This window comes from Vidua macroura, chromosome 12 (assembly GCF_024509145.1).
Source record: "Vidua macroura isolate BioBank_ID:100142 chromosome 12, ASM2450914v1, whole genome shotgun sequence".
NCBI lineage: Eukaryota > Metazoa > Chordata > Aves > Passeriformes > Viduidae > Vidua > Vidua macroura.
In genome coordinates, this window is record NC_071582.1 from 14,524,578 (window position 1) to 14,543,655 (window position 19,078).

The window sequence follows — 19,078 nt, forward strand, 5'->3', positions numbered from 1 at the left end:
AAATATTACTACCCAGTGATGAAGATGAGCAGTTCCTGACCAACTTCACATATCTGATCCCCAAGCTTTCAGATCCTACTATAATATCAAGCTTATTCTTTGGCTAGAACAACCACAGAAGAATGAGGGTGACAGGGAAAATGGAAAAAAAACAGGGAATGAAGGGATGCAGAAAGTGATCGGCAGGGAAAAAATAGAGAAGACTCTTTGACATGGAATGTGCACAGTGAACACAACGTGCTGGAAACAAAGGGATGCAGGAAGAGAGGAGAGGCTGGGATGGGCATCTCGGCAGACATGTAGGTAAAAGTTGAAAAGGAAGCACTAATTAGCACCCAGACCATCACTTTCCATTAATAGCTTGTCACCGTTTCCTTGATGTTGCTGAGAGCAGGGAAGTTGGTATGTGTGATGCTTACCTGTCTCTATCTCATTAACAGAAGTGAGGGTGAGAACAGATGTTTATTGCCTGCATTCAGATAGACAGGCCCTTTGCTGAACTGAGAGGCAGGAGAGAGGGGGAAAGTTATGAAAGAGATGCTCATGAAACACAAGCCAAAACCAAACAATGGAAACCCAAACGCAGGACACTTAGGTACCTGTGCCGATCCAGAAACAGCCCCAGGCAGGTATCAGGTTCCAGGAATTCTGGAAACACAAAACTGCTCAGTCAAATAATTATAACCCAGGGCAAATACACTGCCAGCTGGGGGAGAGTGCTCTGGTATTGGCACAAGGTATGTGCAAGGGGCTGTGACTGCATTATACCTGGGAAAGTAAAACAAAGGGCTGCTTACTTTCCAGACTGATTTGCTCAAGGTGTCCACTCCACTCAAAAACAGACAGCCAAGCATCTTACTGAGAGCCAGAATGAAGATACCCACCAGTAAACAAAGGAAAAAAAGAAAACAAAAAAGTCGTATTTCAGGCAAAGATAAATGTGCTTTGCATATAATCACCGTTGGAGTAATTCTTCCAGCAGCTAAAAAGGAGATTATCCTTCCTATGTAAAACAAAAAGGCCTCTCCTTTCCCTCCAACATGTGGAATGGCTCCTGACAGTGACATGGGAAAGAGGGAGTGTGCAAGGCAAAGCAAGACAAGGCAAGGACACCAATCAGCAAGTACCTGCAAGCTGGTAGCACACGTCTGCTGGTGTGATGACGGGAGTGTGCGTGTGTGTGCACACATTCCTTGGGACACCCTCGCTTCCACCAGCACAAAAATTCACTACGCAAGCCAAAGGTTCCTCTGGAGCAGGAGCCCAAACCTCCTTAGGAGGGATCGAGGGAAAACCAAAGGCAAAGAAAACATCAAGGCAGGGACTGAAGGAACAAAGGCTTCCCCCCTCTCAGCTTGGAGATGTCTTCTTGGCCATTTAGCTCAGATCAAGTGTAGGCTCTGTTGACTCCCCCACCTATTCAAACGAACACTTTCAATAGTCTGATAGGTCTTTTCTGCTCTACAGCTTCTCTACCCCTGTGTTTGACATCCCCAGCCAATGCAGTTAATGCCACATGCAGAAATACTGCCCTGAAGAGCCCTCGCTTAGATTGTGTGGTCAAGCACTTCAAAGTTAGGAAGTGTCCAATTTATGGCTGTCCATGCAACCTTAATTCCACCTCGCTGTGCAGCCACTCTGGACAGGAAAAGAGGGAGTGAGCTAAAAATAGGCTGTGACCGTGTCGTCAGCCTCATAAGGGCATGGGCAGGGAGAGGCTGAATTAACGTCTCATGGTCAAAATGAAATCAGGTACCCCCCAACTTGGCAGCGCTTGCTTTGGTGCCTTCAACCATGTACATTTTTAATATACAGAAATCACGTGCATTCTAAACATACAGAAAAATGCATTATTTATAGCTAATAAATAATAGATTGTTTATATAAGCAAAAAGAAAAACAATTGTAGGCAAGTGTAACAAATTCCCCTTCCTCCACCCCGCACCCATCCTTGCTTCATCCTGTGCGGGCAGAGAGATTTCAAGCCCCAAGCCTCGGCACAGATTTCTGCCACTATGAAATACAGGACTAATGTTATCTGGCAGCGGCAGAAGGCTGCTCTCCCGGGGCCAGCAGAGAAGGGGACTGCTGGGGCTGGCAGTGCCCAGGCCAATGCACCCACATACCCTTCAATTTTTCCTCCTGGCACCAGAACATGCAGGAGTTTTCTTCTAGGAGATGGGTCTGTGCTGGAAGGATATGACCTAAAGGTGGAAAGGGGTGATGGAGCTGGCTGTGAACACCCTCCCACCTTCCCTGGCTGGTCCAGAGCTCTGCAATAAAGTGGTGGGAGTCCATGGTTTCACCCTGCTCCTAATCTGTTATTATTATTCCAAGGAAACAATAAATTTTAATTTTTTTCCCCCCAAGAGGCAAGCGAAGGGAAATCGTGATTCTGAACAATTCATAATTCAGCTAAACCTGAAAGGAATTTAAGGGACAAAGAACAGGCATTTCTCGACTCGAAGAGCTTCCCCCAGACGAATTTCAAGGGCCCACAGCAAACAATGGGAGTGTCAGAGGTTCTCAAAAAGAAAAAAAAAGTTCAAGAATCTTTACAATAAAAAGTGTTAGGCAACACAGAGGTCAGAGCCAGCTCCTCCTATAATAAATAGCACGACTACCCTACATTAACTATAGGAGACATTTTAATGCAGTGCCTCAGCTTCGTGCTAATTATACTTTTTCACCATATTTTGAACCTAAGAAAAAATGTCATCAGTTAATTATAACAGATGAGGGAGTGTGAAGACTTCCTCAATAAATAATGCCTTGATATCTCATATCCAACAAGCTGCGTGCTCTGCTCTGAAGGTGCCCAGAAATATGTCCTCTCAGGAAATATATCAAGAGCTGATGGTCCCATAAGCTGGCTTTGTTTCCAAGCCTTGATTTTCAGCCCAATAATTAAGTGATTTTTATGGATTGGGGAGAGTAAAGGTCGTGGGACTGCTGGAATGGTGCCAGAGAGAGCCAATGTTTAAAAATAAATAAATTCCTAAATCAAAATTAGATAAAAGAGACCTCAACAAATTCTCCCCATGGCTGCGCAGGTGAGCACACAGATGCAATTTGGTTTCTGGACCCACGTCCCATACTTCCTGCATTCGTGGCATCTCCATGGGAGTCTGGCATGCACTGAAAAAGCCTGTTTTAATGAGACCAGGCCACAGCTGCCAGCATGCCACCAGGAGCCAGCCACCGCTGTCCACCTACCCCGAGGAGGAGGAAGGGCACCGTGCCCCTGCTGCTGTGCCACCCTGGGCACTGCCCCCGGCTGCACCCATCCCTGCCGAGACTGCCGGGCATCCAGGTCCTTACGAGGTTCCTCAACTAAACCATCTTTCTTTCAGCTCCCTTCTCCACCTAGCACCCCTCACTTCCCCCTCTGAAGAGCTGGGATTTGGCGTGGGAAAGATGTCTTTGGGCTTTTCACAAATCCAGTATCCCCTTGAACCAAAACCAATTAGCCTGGCCCAAGGTCCTGCCATTGAAGGACTGTCCCTTCTTTTCAAACCCCCGCGGGCTCAATTGCTCTAAGGAGCCTGGATGTGAATGAGCAAAGCCCGCTTAAAGTGGTACTTAAGGCCAGACCAGGGTGAAGGAAAAGAGAAAGCCTCTATAGGAACAGCAAGCTGAGTTTCCAAGACACAGCTAACTGCCGGAGATTGTGTTCTTTCGCTCCCCCCATTTTCTTTTTTTTACCCCCACTCCTCAGCTTTCCAGGCAAACGCTCCTAACCAAACCTGGGCCCCTGAATAAATATTAGAAAACACGAAAGCCAGAACATTGTCCTGACTCTTTGCGGATGCCCGTCTGTGGGAAGTGTGATGGCCCAGCCTTGTATGCAAGCTCTGGTCACAAACATGTGCACTCAGAGGGACAGAGGGATGGTGAGAAGCCCAAGATGATGTTTTTCCAGTTTGGGTGCTGGCAAACAGCTTTCCAAGGTGACCAGGCTTGTGGGCATGAAACACCAAAATCTCCAACCTGGACAGAGCAACTCCCTGTACCGTGTGTTGGGGAAGCCAGCATGGGCAGCCACATGTCCATCTTATGCTGGTGGCCCCTGGTGACACCCAGAGAGCGCAGAGCGATTGAGGGGCTGCGATGTGGCAGCAGCAGTGTCAGGGTGACACACAGTACCCACACCATGTGCCTGGCACCTCAGTGCTGGTGCCAAATCAGCACCTTCCCTCCACCCAGACACATGAGTGTTTCCAGCAGGCAGCTGTGATCCCTCCTGGTGGACAAGCAGCACCAATCCATGGCCACAGGTTGGATGGACCCTCCAAGCTCCTCGGCTCTGCCCTTTCTCCGGCGGCACAGACAAAGTTGGGGCAGAGCAGCAGGTAAAGGGAGGCTCTGCCCGTTTGCATCAAGGGTGCAGGGAAGGCATGGGAGCCAAGAGAGACAAAAGAAATGGCTGAGCCCAGCCTCAAGAGTGGAACTCGCCATTGCCAGGCAGTTCCACAAAAATGCCCATTGATGTGATTTCATCCATAACCAGCGTGCACGGTCACACAGCCTGGCTTCCAGGGGAGCTCCTTCAAAGAGCAGGGCCCGAACAGCCCCTTCACCTGACCCCAAGCCCTGGTGAGTTTGTCTTCCCCAGGTATTTGGTATAAACCCCCTTTATCTCATGCACCAAACCAAACCCACTGCATGGCGGACAAGTTTTAGGAAAAGGTGGGAATCCTGAGCTGGAGCACACAATCTCCCAGAGCATCACTTCCTTGAGGTGAAACCCGCAAACTGTATTTTCCATTCATCCCCCAATGGCACATGCTGATTCTTCTGTTTCTGTCTCCCTCTGCCCATCCCCAGCTCTGCCTGAAGAACAAAGACATCACAACCCAGCTCCAGGAACCTCACCCATGTCTGGTCTATGCTGCATCCTATTGCTCCATCAGGAGAGTCCCACTGAGAAGAGAAAGAACCAGGAATGCCGGGACATGGACTCTCATCTCAGCACTCCCGAAAAAGATGCCTTCCCTTCTGGGTTTTGCCTACGCAGGGGCAAAGACCCATCCAAACCAACAGCCACCCTAACAGGGCAAAAAGCAAAGCCACAAAGGGAACTGTGTCCAGCCAAAATCCATCCCTGGCCCAAGGACAGACCCTTTGGGACCTCCCTTCCAATATGGCACTTCAAAAGAAAAAGACAGAAAGCAGAGACCTGTCGGTGGGCTGCCAGGGACTCTCTAGATGCAGCGGGTATGCCACAAGCAGAGATTTGCTGGGGGGCTTCATCCACTGCTTCACCCCCAACCCACACATGCATGAGCTGGGGATTCTCATCCCGCTGTCCTCCATCACTCACTGCCACATCCCTTGTTAATTGAGAAGGTGCTGCCTTCACACCTCCTCGAGACACCCATAGGTTCATGCCAGCAATGGGGGCAAGAATGAAGCATTTAAAGCAGCAGAAAAAATTCAACCGCAATTTCTCTCTCCTGGACATTAAAGGCCAAATCGCTCAGTCCCTGTCTCAGTCCCCTTCAGGGGAACTGCTCTGGGGTAAGTGTACCAAGTACATGGCCTGAAAAAAATACCTGAAAAATCAGCTCAGGAGAGGTGATTTTGTGGAGGAAAAAAAATAGTAGAAGTCAAGAGTGGTTTCTGACCAGCTGATTGAATAGCAAGGTGAAAAAGCTTGCATCAATCTTTTGTAAGAGTTCTCATGTAGACACGGATTTCCACACTTCTATTTTATTTCATAAAATTATATATATATATGTATTTATATATACACACACAAAGACATTTATTATATGTGTGTATATTTTTTTTCCTCAGATCCTCTTTTTATATTTTCACCTTTTGCAATTACAAAAGCCAGGGACAGAAATACCTCCTGGGTTCTGCCAGTGCAGAACACTCCCACCAAACAGATTTTCTCTAACATGCTGGTTGAATGATTCCTCCTGAATTACATTCATTAGGAATTTGAATGTTTCTTTCCTCCATCCCCCATCAAATCATTACTCCGGAATAAATGCATTCATCAAGCACCTTGCTCAGTTCCCTCCTGCTTTGTTCAGTCTAGTTTTAAAGCATCTCCACTGAAACCGTTTGCACCTGACTCAATGCTGGCGCACCAAAGGGGGAAAAAATAAATAGGAGAAGAATTGAGCGCCACTCACAATATTGTGAAAATAATTGGAAAATTATTTCTTAAAAATAGCCAACATAATAAAGGAGGGAAAGGACTACATTCCTTCCTCCCCACCTCCGATCTCTTCCACAATTTCTGGGATTGCATCAAGTATACATATTCCAGATGGGCTGGAGAGAAGGAGGTTGGTTCTTAATGACACGTCTTTCGCTGCCTTTGGAATGAATGATTCATTCGGATCTTGCCGAGACTCGGTGCCACAGTTGAGTTACATTTCTAGAAAATCCGTATCTTTAATTCTGGCGCTGCGTGTGGGACCCAGCAAATCATGGAATTACTGCTGTAACTTCGGATTAGTAACGCTTTCTAAATGATAGTCTAATTCCAGGCCTTCATGCTTTTCAGCGTTCACACTCACACAGCCTTTTCCCTGGGAGGCTTCCTGCGGAATTAGTGCTGGCGTCTTCGTCTTTCTCTGCCCTTTTTAATTTCTCCAATGACTTCTCATTAGAATATATAATAACAGCTCCTCAGAACTTTTCTTTCTCCCGGTATAGCCAAATTCAGGCTGAGATCCTTTTTCCTTACTGTGGTTATGGCGGTGCTTTGCTGGCCCTGGAAGGGTGCACAGGCAGATTTAGCTTTGCGGGCCTACGTGGCATCTGACGCCATTACCCCGTGCAAGGGAAGGTGGAAAACCTGCCTGCGAGGTGCGGGGGGCTCCCACCTCGTGCCGCCCCCGCTGGGCATGGGCGGCTCGGCCCTGCGGTGCTCCCCTCTCCCTCGGCAAGGGATGCCCACTGCGGAGGATGGGGCAGGGTACCCGCGCTCCACCTCGCCGAGTAGTGGGAACGCGGCAGCGTCTTTCCCAGCCCTCCCCATCTCCCGCAGCATCTCCTGGGGGGCAGAGAACCAGCTAAGAGCCCACTCGCAACCCCTGCCACAGGAAGGTTTCTCTCTGCAGCCTTCCCGGAGCTGTCACGACCCGTGTGGGTTGGCGGCAGCGCGGGGATCATCCCTGCGGGATGCGAGCGGCCAGCGCCCGGCGAGGGGCTGGTGGCGATGCTCCCAGGCTGCCCCAGGGTGCCGGGGGGCCCGGGAGACCCCAGACCCGGCCAGGGGCTCTCGCCCCACACCAGCTGGGAAAACGTGCCGGGGAGGCTCGGCAGAGAGCACGGTGCTTTGTGTCGCCATGGGAACGGAATGCAGATGTGCCAATTGCTTCTCTTTTCTTTTCTTTCTTTCTTTTTCCACCTTTTTTTTTTTTTTTTTTTTTTTTATTTGCCAGACATTGTAATACATATTATGTTTCAACTTCTGGGGCTTTCAGCGGAGGTGAGGGAGGCTTTGTGCCTTGCCAAACGCTCGGCTCCCAAAGAAGCCTCAGGGCCGGGCGGCTGCATGCTGGAGGGGTGCACCCAGCAGCGGGACCCCTTCCCTAGGCATCCCCCCGCCGCTACGAACAAAAGCAACAGCCACCACGCAAAAAAGTGATCACATTCTCACCAACTTGACCTTCCAAAGGGAGGCCAGGATCAAATCCAAAGCCGAAAAAATAGAGCAGGAGAGAGAGAGAGAGAGACAGAGAAGGAAAGATATCCAAAAGCTGGGGAGTTTCGTGGTGTGACCCGTAGGCTGGGACGGGGGGGAAGGTTTATTTGGGGAGGGTGCTCGCTCTCTCCATCCTCCCAGAGCCGCAACACCCCCCAGCCTAGGAGTGAATTTCGACGTGCGTTTAACCGATAATTAAACCTCGGATTTATCTGGCAAAGGAAGAATTGGCGCAGGGCTCGCCTCCCCGTCCCCATCCCTCCCCCCTGCTGCCGCGGAGCCCCGGGCTGCCCGGAGCGGCCCGACGGGGAGGTCGCGGACCCGCAGCCCTTACCTGGAGCCCCCAGGGCGGCGAGTCGGGCCGTCTCTGCGCTGCCGGTCCTGGTGCGGCCGCTTCCCCTGGGCGAGCAGGTCTGGAAGTCATTTCTACTTTCGGTTATCTAGCTTTATGATGGCTCCACAACACTCATACAGCTAGATAACCAAAGACAGAAACATCCCTCCGTCGGGGATGCCGGCCATCCGTCCATCCGTCCGTCCGCTCCAAGGTGCGGGCACGGCCGGGGCAGGGCGGCCAGGAGCTGCCACCGGGAACCACACACACATAAAAAAAAATTAAAAAGAAAAAAAAAATTAAAAGAAAAAAAAAGAAAAGAAAAAAAAAAAAAAAAAAGAAAAGAGAGAGAGAGAAAAAAGATAAATATGAAGCGGAGAAGACGAGCCGGGGCAGAGCCACGGGCGCACGGCGGGCTGCCGCGGGGGCTCGGAGCCGAACCGCGCCGTACCGAGACAGGTCGGACTGTGCCGAGCTGAGCCGAGCCGAGCTGAGCCAGGCCGGGCCGGGCCGGGCAGCGAGGGCTGGGCTAGGCTGGGCTGCGGGGGCCGATGCTCGGCGCTCGGCGCCCAGCCCGCCGGCCCGGCCCGGCGAGCGGCACTCGCGCTCCCGCCCCGCTGCCCAACTTCTACTCCCCTCGCATGGTAATCGCCCCCTTTGGGAAGTGACGTCGCGCCGCGCCCAGCCAATCCCCGACCCCTCATTTAAATCAGCGCCCCCTTTCCCGCGCTTTCCAGCCCGGGATGGGCTTTGCAGCGGGCCGGGCCGGGACGGGGCGGGCCGGCACGGCTGGGCTCGGCACGGGCGGCACCGGCCCCTCCGCCGCACCCCGCCACCGGCCGCCTCCTCCCGCCCTGCCCTGGCCTGTGCTGGGGGCTGCGCCGCGGCTCGCTCACCTCCCCTACCCCCTGCCCGCTTCCTCCCGCCCCGACGTGCCCCCGCGGCACCTCCGCTGGGCTGGGGGAGAGGCGAGCAGCACCCCTGCATAGCCCTGCACCTCCAACTAACCTCTCTTTCCCCCTCCTCGGCACTCCCCTCTCTCCTTTTCGCCCCTTTCCCTTTCCCCTCTCTTCCTTTTCTCTCTCCCCTTCACTCTCTCCCTTTCCCTGGCCTTTCCTTTCTCCTCACCTTTTCCCTTTCCATCCATTTTCTTTTCGTATTCCCGACTCCTTCTCCCATTTTTCCCTCTCCTCGCCATGCACCCCCACCACCCTCCATGCAGCGTACCTCTCTAACACCTTCTCCTCCCCCAACAATCCCTTCCCGTCCGGCCTCCGCACCTGGGGGCAGCCCGAAAGACCCTTTCTCCGCAGCCAGACGCGGGGCCCGCCCGTCCCGAGACATGCCCCGGGGACGCACCCGCGATCCCCCACACATCCTCTGCTCCCCATTTCCCCACACTTTTCATTATTTCCCCTCCAGGTTCTGCTATTTCCTGCACAGATTCTTAACGCGATGTGCGTGTAGCGGCGAATCCGGCACATACAAATAATAACAGCAGCAATAATCAGACTAAAATGCCAGGAGGTAAATATGATTATCTGAGGTGCTTAACTGACCTACTCCTCACACACACACACACAAAAAAAAAAAAAAAAAAAAAAAAAAAAAAAAAAAAAAAAAAAAAAAAAAAAATTAGAATTGTAATCCCTCGCCGCTTCTGAACATTTCCTTTTTTAAATTCCAGACGAAGGTAAAATGTGACCTGCTACAAAACGAAGCGATCTCGGCGGGAGCAGCCGCGGCAGAGCGCTGCCTGCCGGTCCCGCCGCCTCCGGCTCCCGGCGAGCTCCGCTCGGATTATATATTTCTCCCTCTCTTCGCCCTCCCCCTCCCCGCCATTCCCTTAAAAAAAATTTAAAATTAAATAAATAAAATCTACGAGCTCAATCAGGCTAAAAGCTAAAGGACGAGGGCTGCCAGCCCTTTGCGAGCCGGCGCTGCTCCCGGCGCCCAGGCGAGCCCGGCCGCCGCTGCTTGGCTCGCGGGAACTGCGCGTTCCCTCCCGCCGCCTGCCTAACGAGAAACGGGCCCGGCTCTGCTCTGGCCGCCCCGACGGGGCTGGAGAAGGTGGAGAGAAATAATTTCTCTGTCCCCAGCCCCTCGATGCCTTCCCTGCGGCCCGGAGTGGCCCGGGAGGGGACTTGGCCGGCGTTTATTTTAATCTATACTGGAGACGGAGGGGGGAAAAAAATGCCATGAATGGGATCTCCTTAATTTTACGGCCTTGGATTTTCTCCTAATTTATCGGTTTCGCTGTTAGGGTGGTCGCTGCTAGAATGCTGGCGGCTGGGGCGGGGGAAGTCGCCCGCCCGCCCCGCTGCCTCGGAGGGCAGCCCGGGGGTACGGGGACGGTGGCACCGAGCGGGTACGAAGGGCTCGCCTTGCCCGGGGACCGGCCTCGCTTTACCCCCACGGGGGAGGCCCCGTTACTCACCGCGGGGCCCCGGTGGCGGGGAGAAGCTTGGCGCGCCGCCGACAGCTTTCCCCACTCCCGGGGCCGTTTCGGCGGCGATGCGGCCCCGTTCCAGCCCCGTTGTCCCTGCGGCAGCGGCGAGGGGGCCCAGACGGGCAGCGCCAGTCCTGCTAAGCCGCAGCTCTGCCCGGCTGCCGCCGTGCGAGATCTCCCGCCCGCCGTGCCGAGCCCCCGGGCCGCCGTGTCGCTCAGGCGAGGATGCTGCGGGTAAACCACCGCGCCTCGCCGGGCTTCTCGGGGCTGGAGACGAGATTCCCTCTCTCTGCCGGTCAAAGGAGGTGATTTTCTTGGCAGAAATATATATTACATTATTTTTCTTCCCTGCTCCTTTTCGGCAATGTTTTGCTCTGCTCGGAGCTCTCGCCTTGACACTCTCTCTCCGTATAGGCAGAGCCCCAGTACGTGGGAGAGCTCACCATGAGCTCGGGCTATTTTTGTTTGTTTTTAGGCTTGGGTATTGTGGGATTTTTTTTTTTTTTTTTAATTCTGGTTATTTTGGGGTGGCTTTTTTTTTCTTTTCTTTTTTTTTTTTTTCTTTTTTTTTTTTTTTTTTTTTGTGGCGGGTAGGGGTTGTTTGGGCTTTCTTTTTGGCGCGATTTTAGCAGGATGCGTACAAAATGGCTCCTTGGCACAGCGCAAAGCACTATCGAGAAGCCTGGGGAGGGATCGGCGGGGCTGCCCTGGCTCCGGAGCTCCGACGGCATCACCCGGAGCCAGCTCGCGTCCTCCTGCCCTGGGCCGCCCACGGGGGCCGCGGGACTCTCCTTCATCTGCACGAGAGAAAAGCACCCACGGCGGCGGGCGGCCCGACGGGACGGGGAGGGACGGTGGCGCCGGCGTGGCTCTGGCCATGGTGCTGCACCGGCCCCGGCCCGGCGGACCTTCCGCCCCACCCGCGGGCAGGACGGCCCCGCTGCCCGCTGCCTCCTCGGGTGACCCCGGCGCCAGGCAAGGCGGGCGGCCCCGCTGGCCGCACCTCGGAAGAGCCCGGTCACCAGGCCGCCCCTGAATTATTTAACGTGATCGCCCAGGAACGAGTCCGCTGCCTTCCCCTCTTCTACGTCCTGCACGTCTGACGTCACTTTTCTTTAATTAGGATAAGTTATTTTTAGCCAACCTGGAGTAACCCCCCACGCCTCGCAGCCTCGAGCTGCATCTTCTCCTAATTGTTTTTTTAGGATGGTTTTTCTTTTTTTTTTTATCTTTTTTTTGGCGGGGTGGGGGGGTGTGTTTGCTTTTCCCCTCACCATCGGGGCTTGGCAAAGAAGCGGCAGCTCCCGACGGGCGTGAAGGAAACGCGTCGCTTTGTTTAGTAATTAAAAGCCGCCTCTGAGCAAGCCCCGGCGCCGAAAAGGGAAAGCGGCTGCGTCTCACCCCCGGCTCCTCTTTTCTCTCCGGCCGTCGGGGCCGGGACCCAGGTGGGGACCGCCCCGGACCTTCCTCGCTTGGCGGGGCGAGGTGCTGCCCGGCCGGGGGCCGGGGGTGGAGGCACGTCGAAGGGATCCGGCCAGGTGCAGAGTCTCAGGCCACCTGCACTGCTATGATTCGGGTTTCCTTAAGGCTGAGGCCTAAAATGCGTTTCACTTCCAGGGTGATACAGGGAAAAAAACAAAACAAAACAAAACACAAAAGCCAAACAACGATCCCCGAGGAAATAAGCAGTCGCGGGAAGGCAGGGAGCAAAAAGGAAGAATGAATGGGGGAAAAATAGAAAATTTTAAAAATGAGGGTAAAAACAGAAAGGAAAAGAAAATTATAATAAACGAAGATGAAATAAAATAATTTTTCCCTTTTCTTCTTCTTCTTCTTTTTTTTTTTTTTTTTTTTTTTTTTTTAAGCAGAGGAAATGCATACAGCAAATGAAAAATTAAAAAAATCCACCGGCACCAGAAGCCGGTGGCAGATCAGGGCACAAGCAGCGGTAGCCCCGTTGCTGGTCCTCAGGGGTAAATCCGAGCAGGGGAGCAGGACGCCCTGATGTCCTCCCTCTTATCCCTAAAAACAGGCCCAGTAGCAGCACCCGCTGCACCGGGAGGATGAACTTCCTCGGGAGCCCGAGATTTCTCCCGCGGCCTAAAGCCTGGGTGTCCCGGGAGGCTCGGCCTCATCCGGGCGTTTTGGCCGGTGCCGCTTCTCCGACCGGCGAGAGCGGAGGTTTGGGGGAAACTCGGCAGCCCCCCGGCAGCGCTCGGCCCCAGCTCCCCGCCGTCCCGTCGGGGCTCAGCCCGCCCCGGGCCCCTCTCCCGAGCTGCAACGTCCCGGGCATCCAGGGAGAAGCTGCCGGAGCAAACGCGTCCCCGGCAGCAAAAGGTTCCCGGTGTTTCCACTCGTGCCCCGCGAAGGGTGAGCCGGGGCCAGGCAGCGACGCGGGGCTGTCCCGGTCCCGCCGGCACCTGGAGGAGCCCAACTTCCCGGCGGGGACCGGCCCAACTTCGTATACCCCCTTCCTCTCTCCCTGCCTCCCTCCTCCCCCTCCGGCAGCCGGTGTGTCCCCCCCGGAGGAGACTGTCCCCCCGCACCCTCCCGCCTCCCCGGGGCCGCCCCGCCGAGGCGGCGATGCCCGGCCGCGACACTCACTCTGCTGCCGTTGCGGAGGGCAGGACGGCGGTCCCGGGAGAAGCGGGCGGCGGGGCCATTCCCCTCCCCGGGGCGGGCGGAGGGGCGGGCTGGGCTGCCCCCGGCCGAGCGGTGGCCCCCGCAGCCCCCAGCCCCAGGCGCGGGCCGGCGGGGGCGGCGGAGGCGGCTCTGCCCCGGCTCCGTGCGTCTTCCCGGCTGCTGCCGGTGCCGGCTCTGGTCGCTGGCCGGGAGCTGCCGCCGCCGGCAGGCTCTGCCCGCACTGACGTCAGCCCGGCAGCCGCCTATTCACTCCAACCATGGCGGAGAGGAGGAGGAGGAGGGAGAGGGGGAGGGGAGGAGGCGGTGGGAGGGAGGGGGAGAGGAGGAGGACGGGAGGAAGGCGGCGGTGGCGGCGGGGGCTGGTGGCTGGCAGGCTCCGCCGAGCAGAAAGCGCAGCCCCTCCGCCTCACCCCTTAATTACCCCCCGAGGATGGGGCTGCGCGGGGGAGGGGGGCCGGGTACCCCCCTTTCCCCCCGGAGAGCCCCTCTGCCTCCGGCTCCCCCGGGGCTGCCGTCGCTCACCTGGCCGCCCCACCGGGCGCCCCACTCTTCCCCCGGCCTCGAGAAGCGCTTCTCCGGGGGGGAGAGCGGGGCCAGCCCCCCCACACACCCCGCCACCCGAGTCCCCTCTTGGTGGTGCCCCCCATCCCTTGAGGAACGGACCCCGTGACTGCGGACAGGGAAAGGGCTGAGGCCGCCCCTAACCCTTCCCTGGCCCGGGCAGCTCCCACCGGCCCCCGGCCGCCCTCCCGGCCCCGCACCGCTGTCCAAATGCTGAAAGGACCCTCGACTGCCCGGTCCGGCCCGACACGGCTCGGCACGGCATGGCCCGGCCCTGCCTGGCCCGGCACGGCACGGCCCGGCCCGCCTGCGGGGCACAGGCTGCCCCCGGGCCGAGTCCCCAGCCCTGGAAAAGGGGTCCCTCGTGTAGCCGGGCCGTGCCGTGCCGTGCCATGCCTTCCCCGACGGACAGGCCGAGCCCGGAGCCCGGTTCGCCCCGACAGCCGCAGCGCAGGGCTCGGTGGCCACAGCGAGCTGGAAGCGGGGCGCGGGCGCGCAGGTACCGCCGGCGCGTCCCTCTCCTCTCCCCTCCGTCTCTGTCTTTCCTCTCGTCTTTACAGAACCACACACATACTGCACCGCCTGCAGCCTCTGCTCTAAGGCTCAAAAAGCCCTCCCCAAAAACCCACAACCCCCCACACCCCAATCCCTCCTGGCACACCTTTACTTCGCTTCCGACCTCTCCTCTTCCTTCCTGCGTTTAACCTGGCTCCTAATTTTTATCTCCGATTCACTCCACCGATGCCCCGGAGTGGCTCTGGGGAGTCTCTCGCCGCCCCGATGAATACACAGGGATCCCCAGACAGGTTTTCTATGTAGGAAAAAATAAACCGATCGAGCCCGAGAGATCTGCAACAGCCAAACACGCCGCCTCGCCTTTACATTCGTGTTTTTAAATTCCCCCGTTATTTTCCTTTTTTGCATCTGCGAGTTGCCACGAAAGGAAATACAACCCCAAATGCCAAAATGCCATCGCCAGCAGAAATCGGAGCTTGTTGCCAAATTCCGTAGTATTTTATTTTAAAAGCAATTAACACCATTAAAAAAAAAAAAAAAAAAAAAAAAAAAAAAAAAAAAAAAAAAGCACGTCTTCTCCTCTTCCCGGGGAGTGTAAGAAATCCTTTTGCTCACCCAGAGTCGAAAACCTAATGGCATTGTCGTTAAACACGAAAAGGAGAATATTAAGAAATTGCAACACTCCCTCCCGAGCGCTCCCCCCCTCCCAGTTTATTTGCCCTAATAATTAATTCACAAGAGCTTAACTTCGGTGTAACCCCGGCGGTCTTTTCATTAAAAAATCCCCCCGTTTCCTATTGAATTAGCTCTGCTCCATTGTCGCTGAAATGAAGACGCCAAACCAACTTTTACCCTGAGCATTTTCTCACCAGCCCAAAGAAAAGTCTCTCTCCTTTTTCTTTTCTCTGTTTTTTTTTCTTTCTTTTTTTTTTTTCTTTCTTTTTTTCTTTTTTTTCCTTTCTTTTTTTTTCTTTTTTTTTTTTTTTTTTTTTTTTTTTTTTAATTCAAGCACCCAGGCGATGGACGTGTCCTGCAATTTAACTACTTTCAAATTCTTTGTTCGGGTCCCACCGGGGCTCTATTGTCACCCTATTGAGAGAGCTTATTGCCAAGTCAAGCCTGAGCGAATTGAGACACGCACGGGAGGAGCCCCGGTGCCTGGGAGCGGGATCCGTGGGCTGCTCGGCCCGGGGGGACCCTGACCCAGCCCCGAGGGAGCGGGCACAGAGCGGGACAGGGGCTGCCGGCAGCCCCCGGGCCGGGATCACCGGCACCGATTCCGCAGGAGCCGCAGCCGCCAAAGCAGCCCCGGCCCCGCAGAGCCCGGTGGTTGTGATGGGGCAGCCCCGGGAATGGGCGCCCCCGGGATCGGGCTCCTTTGAACCCTCAAAGCATCCCCCGCAGCAGCGCCCTGGCTCAGGTACCACCGCTGCGGGCAGGAGAGGGACTTACCTCGGATGCCCGCGGTGCCGCCAGCTTCCCTCCTTCGCTGGTTCTCCCTTAATCCCGAAAAGGAGGATCCTCCTCTGTTCTCATCCCACCCCCGACCCCTCCACCTCGGAGCCGGCTCCCGCCTGTCTCCTGTCGCCCTCTTCAGCGCTCACTTTGGGAGCTCCGGGGCTCGCTTCCCGAGCAGGGAAAGAGCGGGATGTTGGGGTGCTTTTCTTGTCTCTTTTCCTTCCCTCTTTCCCGACTCCTCCCCAGCCTGAAAAAAGGGGTTGAGAGCTGGAATAGGGGGGTACGAGCTTCTCGGAAGGGTTATTTCAGGAGAAAAAGAAGCTGAAAGAGCAGTGCTGGGCACGGATTTCCACGTAAGCCCGTACGTCACCTATAAAAATTGCCCGTTTCTCCCGTTTCTTGGCTCCGGGGGGGCAGCTGAGACATCTCCACCTGTGGAGGGAGGGGGTGAAACACCGTTAAAACCGGCACCCCGTTAAAAACGTCCTGCTCCAGCTGGGAGGGGAAAGCAGAACCGGGGGATGCTGGAAAACAGGGGCTGCCTCTGCATCATCATCCGCTGCCCCGTGGTGATGTTTGGCCTCCGCCTGCCCCCCCAAAACACCCATCAGGAGCCCTTCTCAGCCTCTCGATGCCGGGGAGAGAAGGAGGTTTACGGGATTCCACGCCGATGGCACGGGGAGGGCCGCGGCAGGGACAGGGGGACACTGCGGCCATCACTTCCCCCTCCTCGCCGCTGTCCTCCTGTTGTGACCAACGGCGTCTCCGCCGTGTCCCGGGGGAAGTGGAAGCCCTTGACCCCTGGCCCCAGGGGCAACGGGGTTAAACAAAGTCCCACCGCCCCATTATCCGACAGACAGCACTGAGCTCCCGGCGGGGAGTGGGGTCTCCAAGAAACTGGCGAGAAGTCGCAGGTACCGGACCCCGACGGGGCGCACCTGGATGGGGATGCTTCTCTGCATGACAGACAGACATAAAACCAAAAAACCTAGGTAATGAAAAAAAAAAAAAAAAAAAAAAGACGATACACACCCCATTCCGACTTATGCATTGCAGCCAGCTCTGCTGAAACGGCGGGTTTTTGAGGTTATTTCGGGTTGTTCATAGTGGTGATTTTTTTTTTTTTTTTTTTTTTTTTTTTTAGTGGTTCCCTGCCTTGTCGAACCTTCCTGCCGGCACTCAGGTGAGGCACAGGCAGCCCTGGCCCGGTCCTGCCTGCAGACAAGGCAGCGGAGCTCGTTGTCATCATCCCTCCCCAGAGTGCTGCCGCGAGAAACATTTAGAGGAGAATTTATTTTTGATATTTACGCTTTGGAGAGAGGATAATTTTTTTTTTTGATGGGGCGGGTTTGGATTTTTTAGAATTTAATTTTTTGCGAACACGATGAAAATAAGGAGATAAAGGACGCCAAATTAGAGAAATCGGCGTTAACACAATGCATCGGTGGGAAGAACAAGTGCACCCAGGTCCTTTCCTACAACCACCCGGGAGCCGGGGGTCCCTAAATCGTTCTTCCCTTCACTCCAGGGCAGCTCATGGCTCTTCCATCCCGGGCAGAGCACCCGCAGTCTTGGAGCATCTCTCCCCGCCGGCTCCACACCCCGCGCCCGCCGAGCTCCCGCAGAAAGACCCTGAAACCTTAAGTCCCCGGTATGGAGGTGGCCGAGGACAGGCAACCCCTGTGGCTCCTGGCGGGCTCAGGCAAAGCGGGTGCCTCCCGCTGCTGGGTGAAACTGGGTGAAGCACAACTCCCGCATCGAATCTCAAGCTGGGGGGCAGCAGGGACTTTGAGGGGCACCGAGGGGCTGTGAAACACATTCCGAGCCGCAGAACCCTGCATCGCGCCCTGTGTGCGTGTGCGGTTCCTCACATCCCACACTGCTCCCACGCTGGCTCTGCCTTTTCGGAGAGCGGAGGGCAGCAGCGGTTCCTCACCCTCCATCCCGCCGACCCTGCGCCCCCAAGGGGAGTGCGATGGGGAGCGGGGGAATTGGAAAGGAGGCGACCCGGGGTGTGGAGTTCCGCAGGGGCCGGGAGGGGCGAAGGGGAGTCTCGGTGCCCGCTGGCCCTGCCCGGTGCCGCACGTGAAGCGGGAGCGGGACGGGACCCGAGCGGTGTCCGCGCCCCGACGGCCCCGGGGGGCCCGGCCCGGCCCGGCCCGGCCCAGCCCGGCCACTGCGGCGGGGCCGCAGCGCCACCTGGCGGCCCGGCCCGGCCCGGCCCGGCCCGGCCCGGCACGGCACGGCCCGGCACGGCACGGCACGGCACGGCACGGCACGGCACGGCACGGCACGGCAATGTCAGCGTGCGGCTGAGCTGTGCCAGGAGCCACCGTCCCGGCCACAACAGCTCCTGCGGCTTCACGGAGCCTGCACCCACCTGTCCGCACCTCCGATTTCCCTTCCTTGTCAATCTACATCCCGTCCCTTGCACCCTGAATCCCCTGCGCCCTGTATCCACCTGCCCTGCAGCTGGCATCGCATTTGCTGCACCTGTGACCCTTCCTCTATACCCTGCATCCCATTCCTAGTACCCTACATCCATACCTTGCACTTTACACCCTAGCACCCTAATTCCTAGCACACTGCATCCCCTGCCCTGTGCCCTACATCCCATTCCCTGCACCTGTGGCTTTTTCCTTGCACCCTACATGCCCTTCCCTGCATGCCACATCCATACTCTGCACCTCACAGTCCATTCTTCGCACCCTACGTTTCATCCTGCACCCTACATCGCATGCCTTGCACCCTATATGCCCAGCCTTCCACCCCTGCTTCTATGGCTTTTTCCCTGCCTGCAACCTGTATCCTATTCCTTCCACCCAACGCCCATTCCCAGCACCCTACATCCTACTCCTGTGGCCTTTTCCCTGCACCCTGCACCATACATCCATTCCTCGCACCCTACATCCCATTCCCTTCACCCTACATCTACTCCTTGCACTCTGCATCCCATTCTTTGCACTCTACACCCTCTTGCCTGCATCCTACAGCCCATTATCCCACACACTGCGCTCACGTTCGGCTCTCCACGCACTGCTCCGTCCCCAGCCTATCCGTGGGGTTTGGGGCTTTCAAGGTGACAAGGGCGGTGCGTGCTGGCCCCGCCACCTTGAGCATCCCGCGCCCGCCTCCTTGCTCGGGCCGGTGAAACTCGCGGGCAAAAGGGGCACCGTGAGTGCGGTGAGCTCGGTACCGGACCGGCAGAACCGCGGCACTGGCGGCAGCAACAAAATAGAGAGCGCAAACACAGCGCCCTCAGCGCGACCGCGGCAGGACTCGAACCTGCAATCTTCTGATCCGAAGTCAGACGCCTTATCCATTAGGCCACGCGGCCACCTCCACTCGCGCCTCCTCGTGTGCCTTACTGAGGGAATTCCGACGGGCCGTACCATCCGCGGGAGGGGGGCGGGACGGGACGGGACGTCACCGCGGCCGGAAGCTCCCC

At 56.2% G+C, this 19,078-nt stretch overlaps 1 protein-coding gene, 2 long non-coding RNA genes and 1 other non-coding gene across 4 annotated transcripts in view; 1 reads left to right on the top strand and 3 right to left on the bottom strand.

Moving 5' to 3' along the window:
- LOC128813517 (basic salivary proline-rich protein 2-like) overlaps window positions 1-13,921 on the bottom strand; it is a 41,113-nt gene extending 27,192 nt beyond the window's left edge. The window contains exons 1-3 of the mRNA XM_053988712.1: window positions 13,857-13,921; window positions 13,618-13,765; window positions 13,057-13,315 (exon numbers count right to left, since the gene is read on the bottom strand). Of these exons, the coding sequence (XP_053844687.1) occupies window positions 13,057-13,315; window positions 13,618-13,765; window positions 13,857-13,921 (472 nt within the window). The remainder of the gene's footprint in view (window positions 1-13,056; window positions 13,316-13,617; window positions 13,766-13,856) is intronic.
- On the top strand, window positions 8,794-9,885 carry LOC128813441 (uncharacterized). Its single transcript, XR_008439040.1, has 2 exons — window positions 8,794-9,530; window positions 9,691-9,885. It is a non-coding gene; the product is annotated as an uncharacterized LOC128813441 (long non-coding RNA).
- Window positions 13,922-14,491: 570 nt separating the features above from the next.
- Window positions 14,492-16,747, bottom strand: LOC128813447 (uncharacterized). The gene is made up of 3 exons (XR_008439041.1): window positions 16,663-16,747; window positions 15,625-16,062; window positions 14,492-14,801 (listed from the first exon to the last, which is right to left on the bottom strand). It is a non-coding gene; the product is annotated as an uncharacterized LOC128813447 (long non-coding RNA).
- Window positions 16,748-18,894: 2,147 nt separating this feature from the next.
- On the bottom strand, window positions 18,895-18,967 carry TRNAR-UCG (transfer RNA arginine (anticodon UCG)). The gene has a single exon. It is a non-coding gene; the product is annotated as a tRNA-Arg (tRNA).
- Window positions 18,968-19,078: the final 111 nt, after the last annotated feature.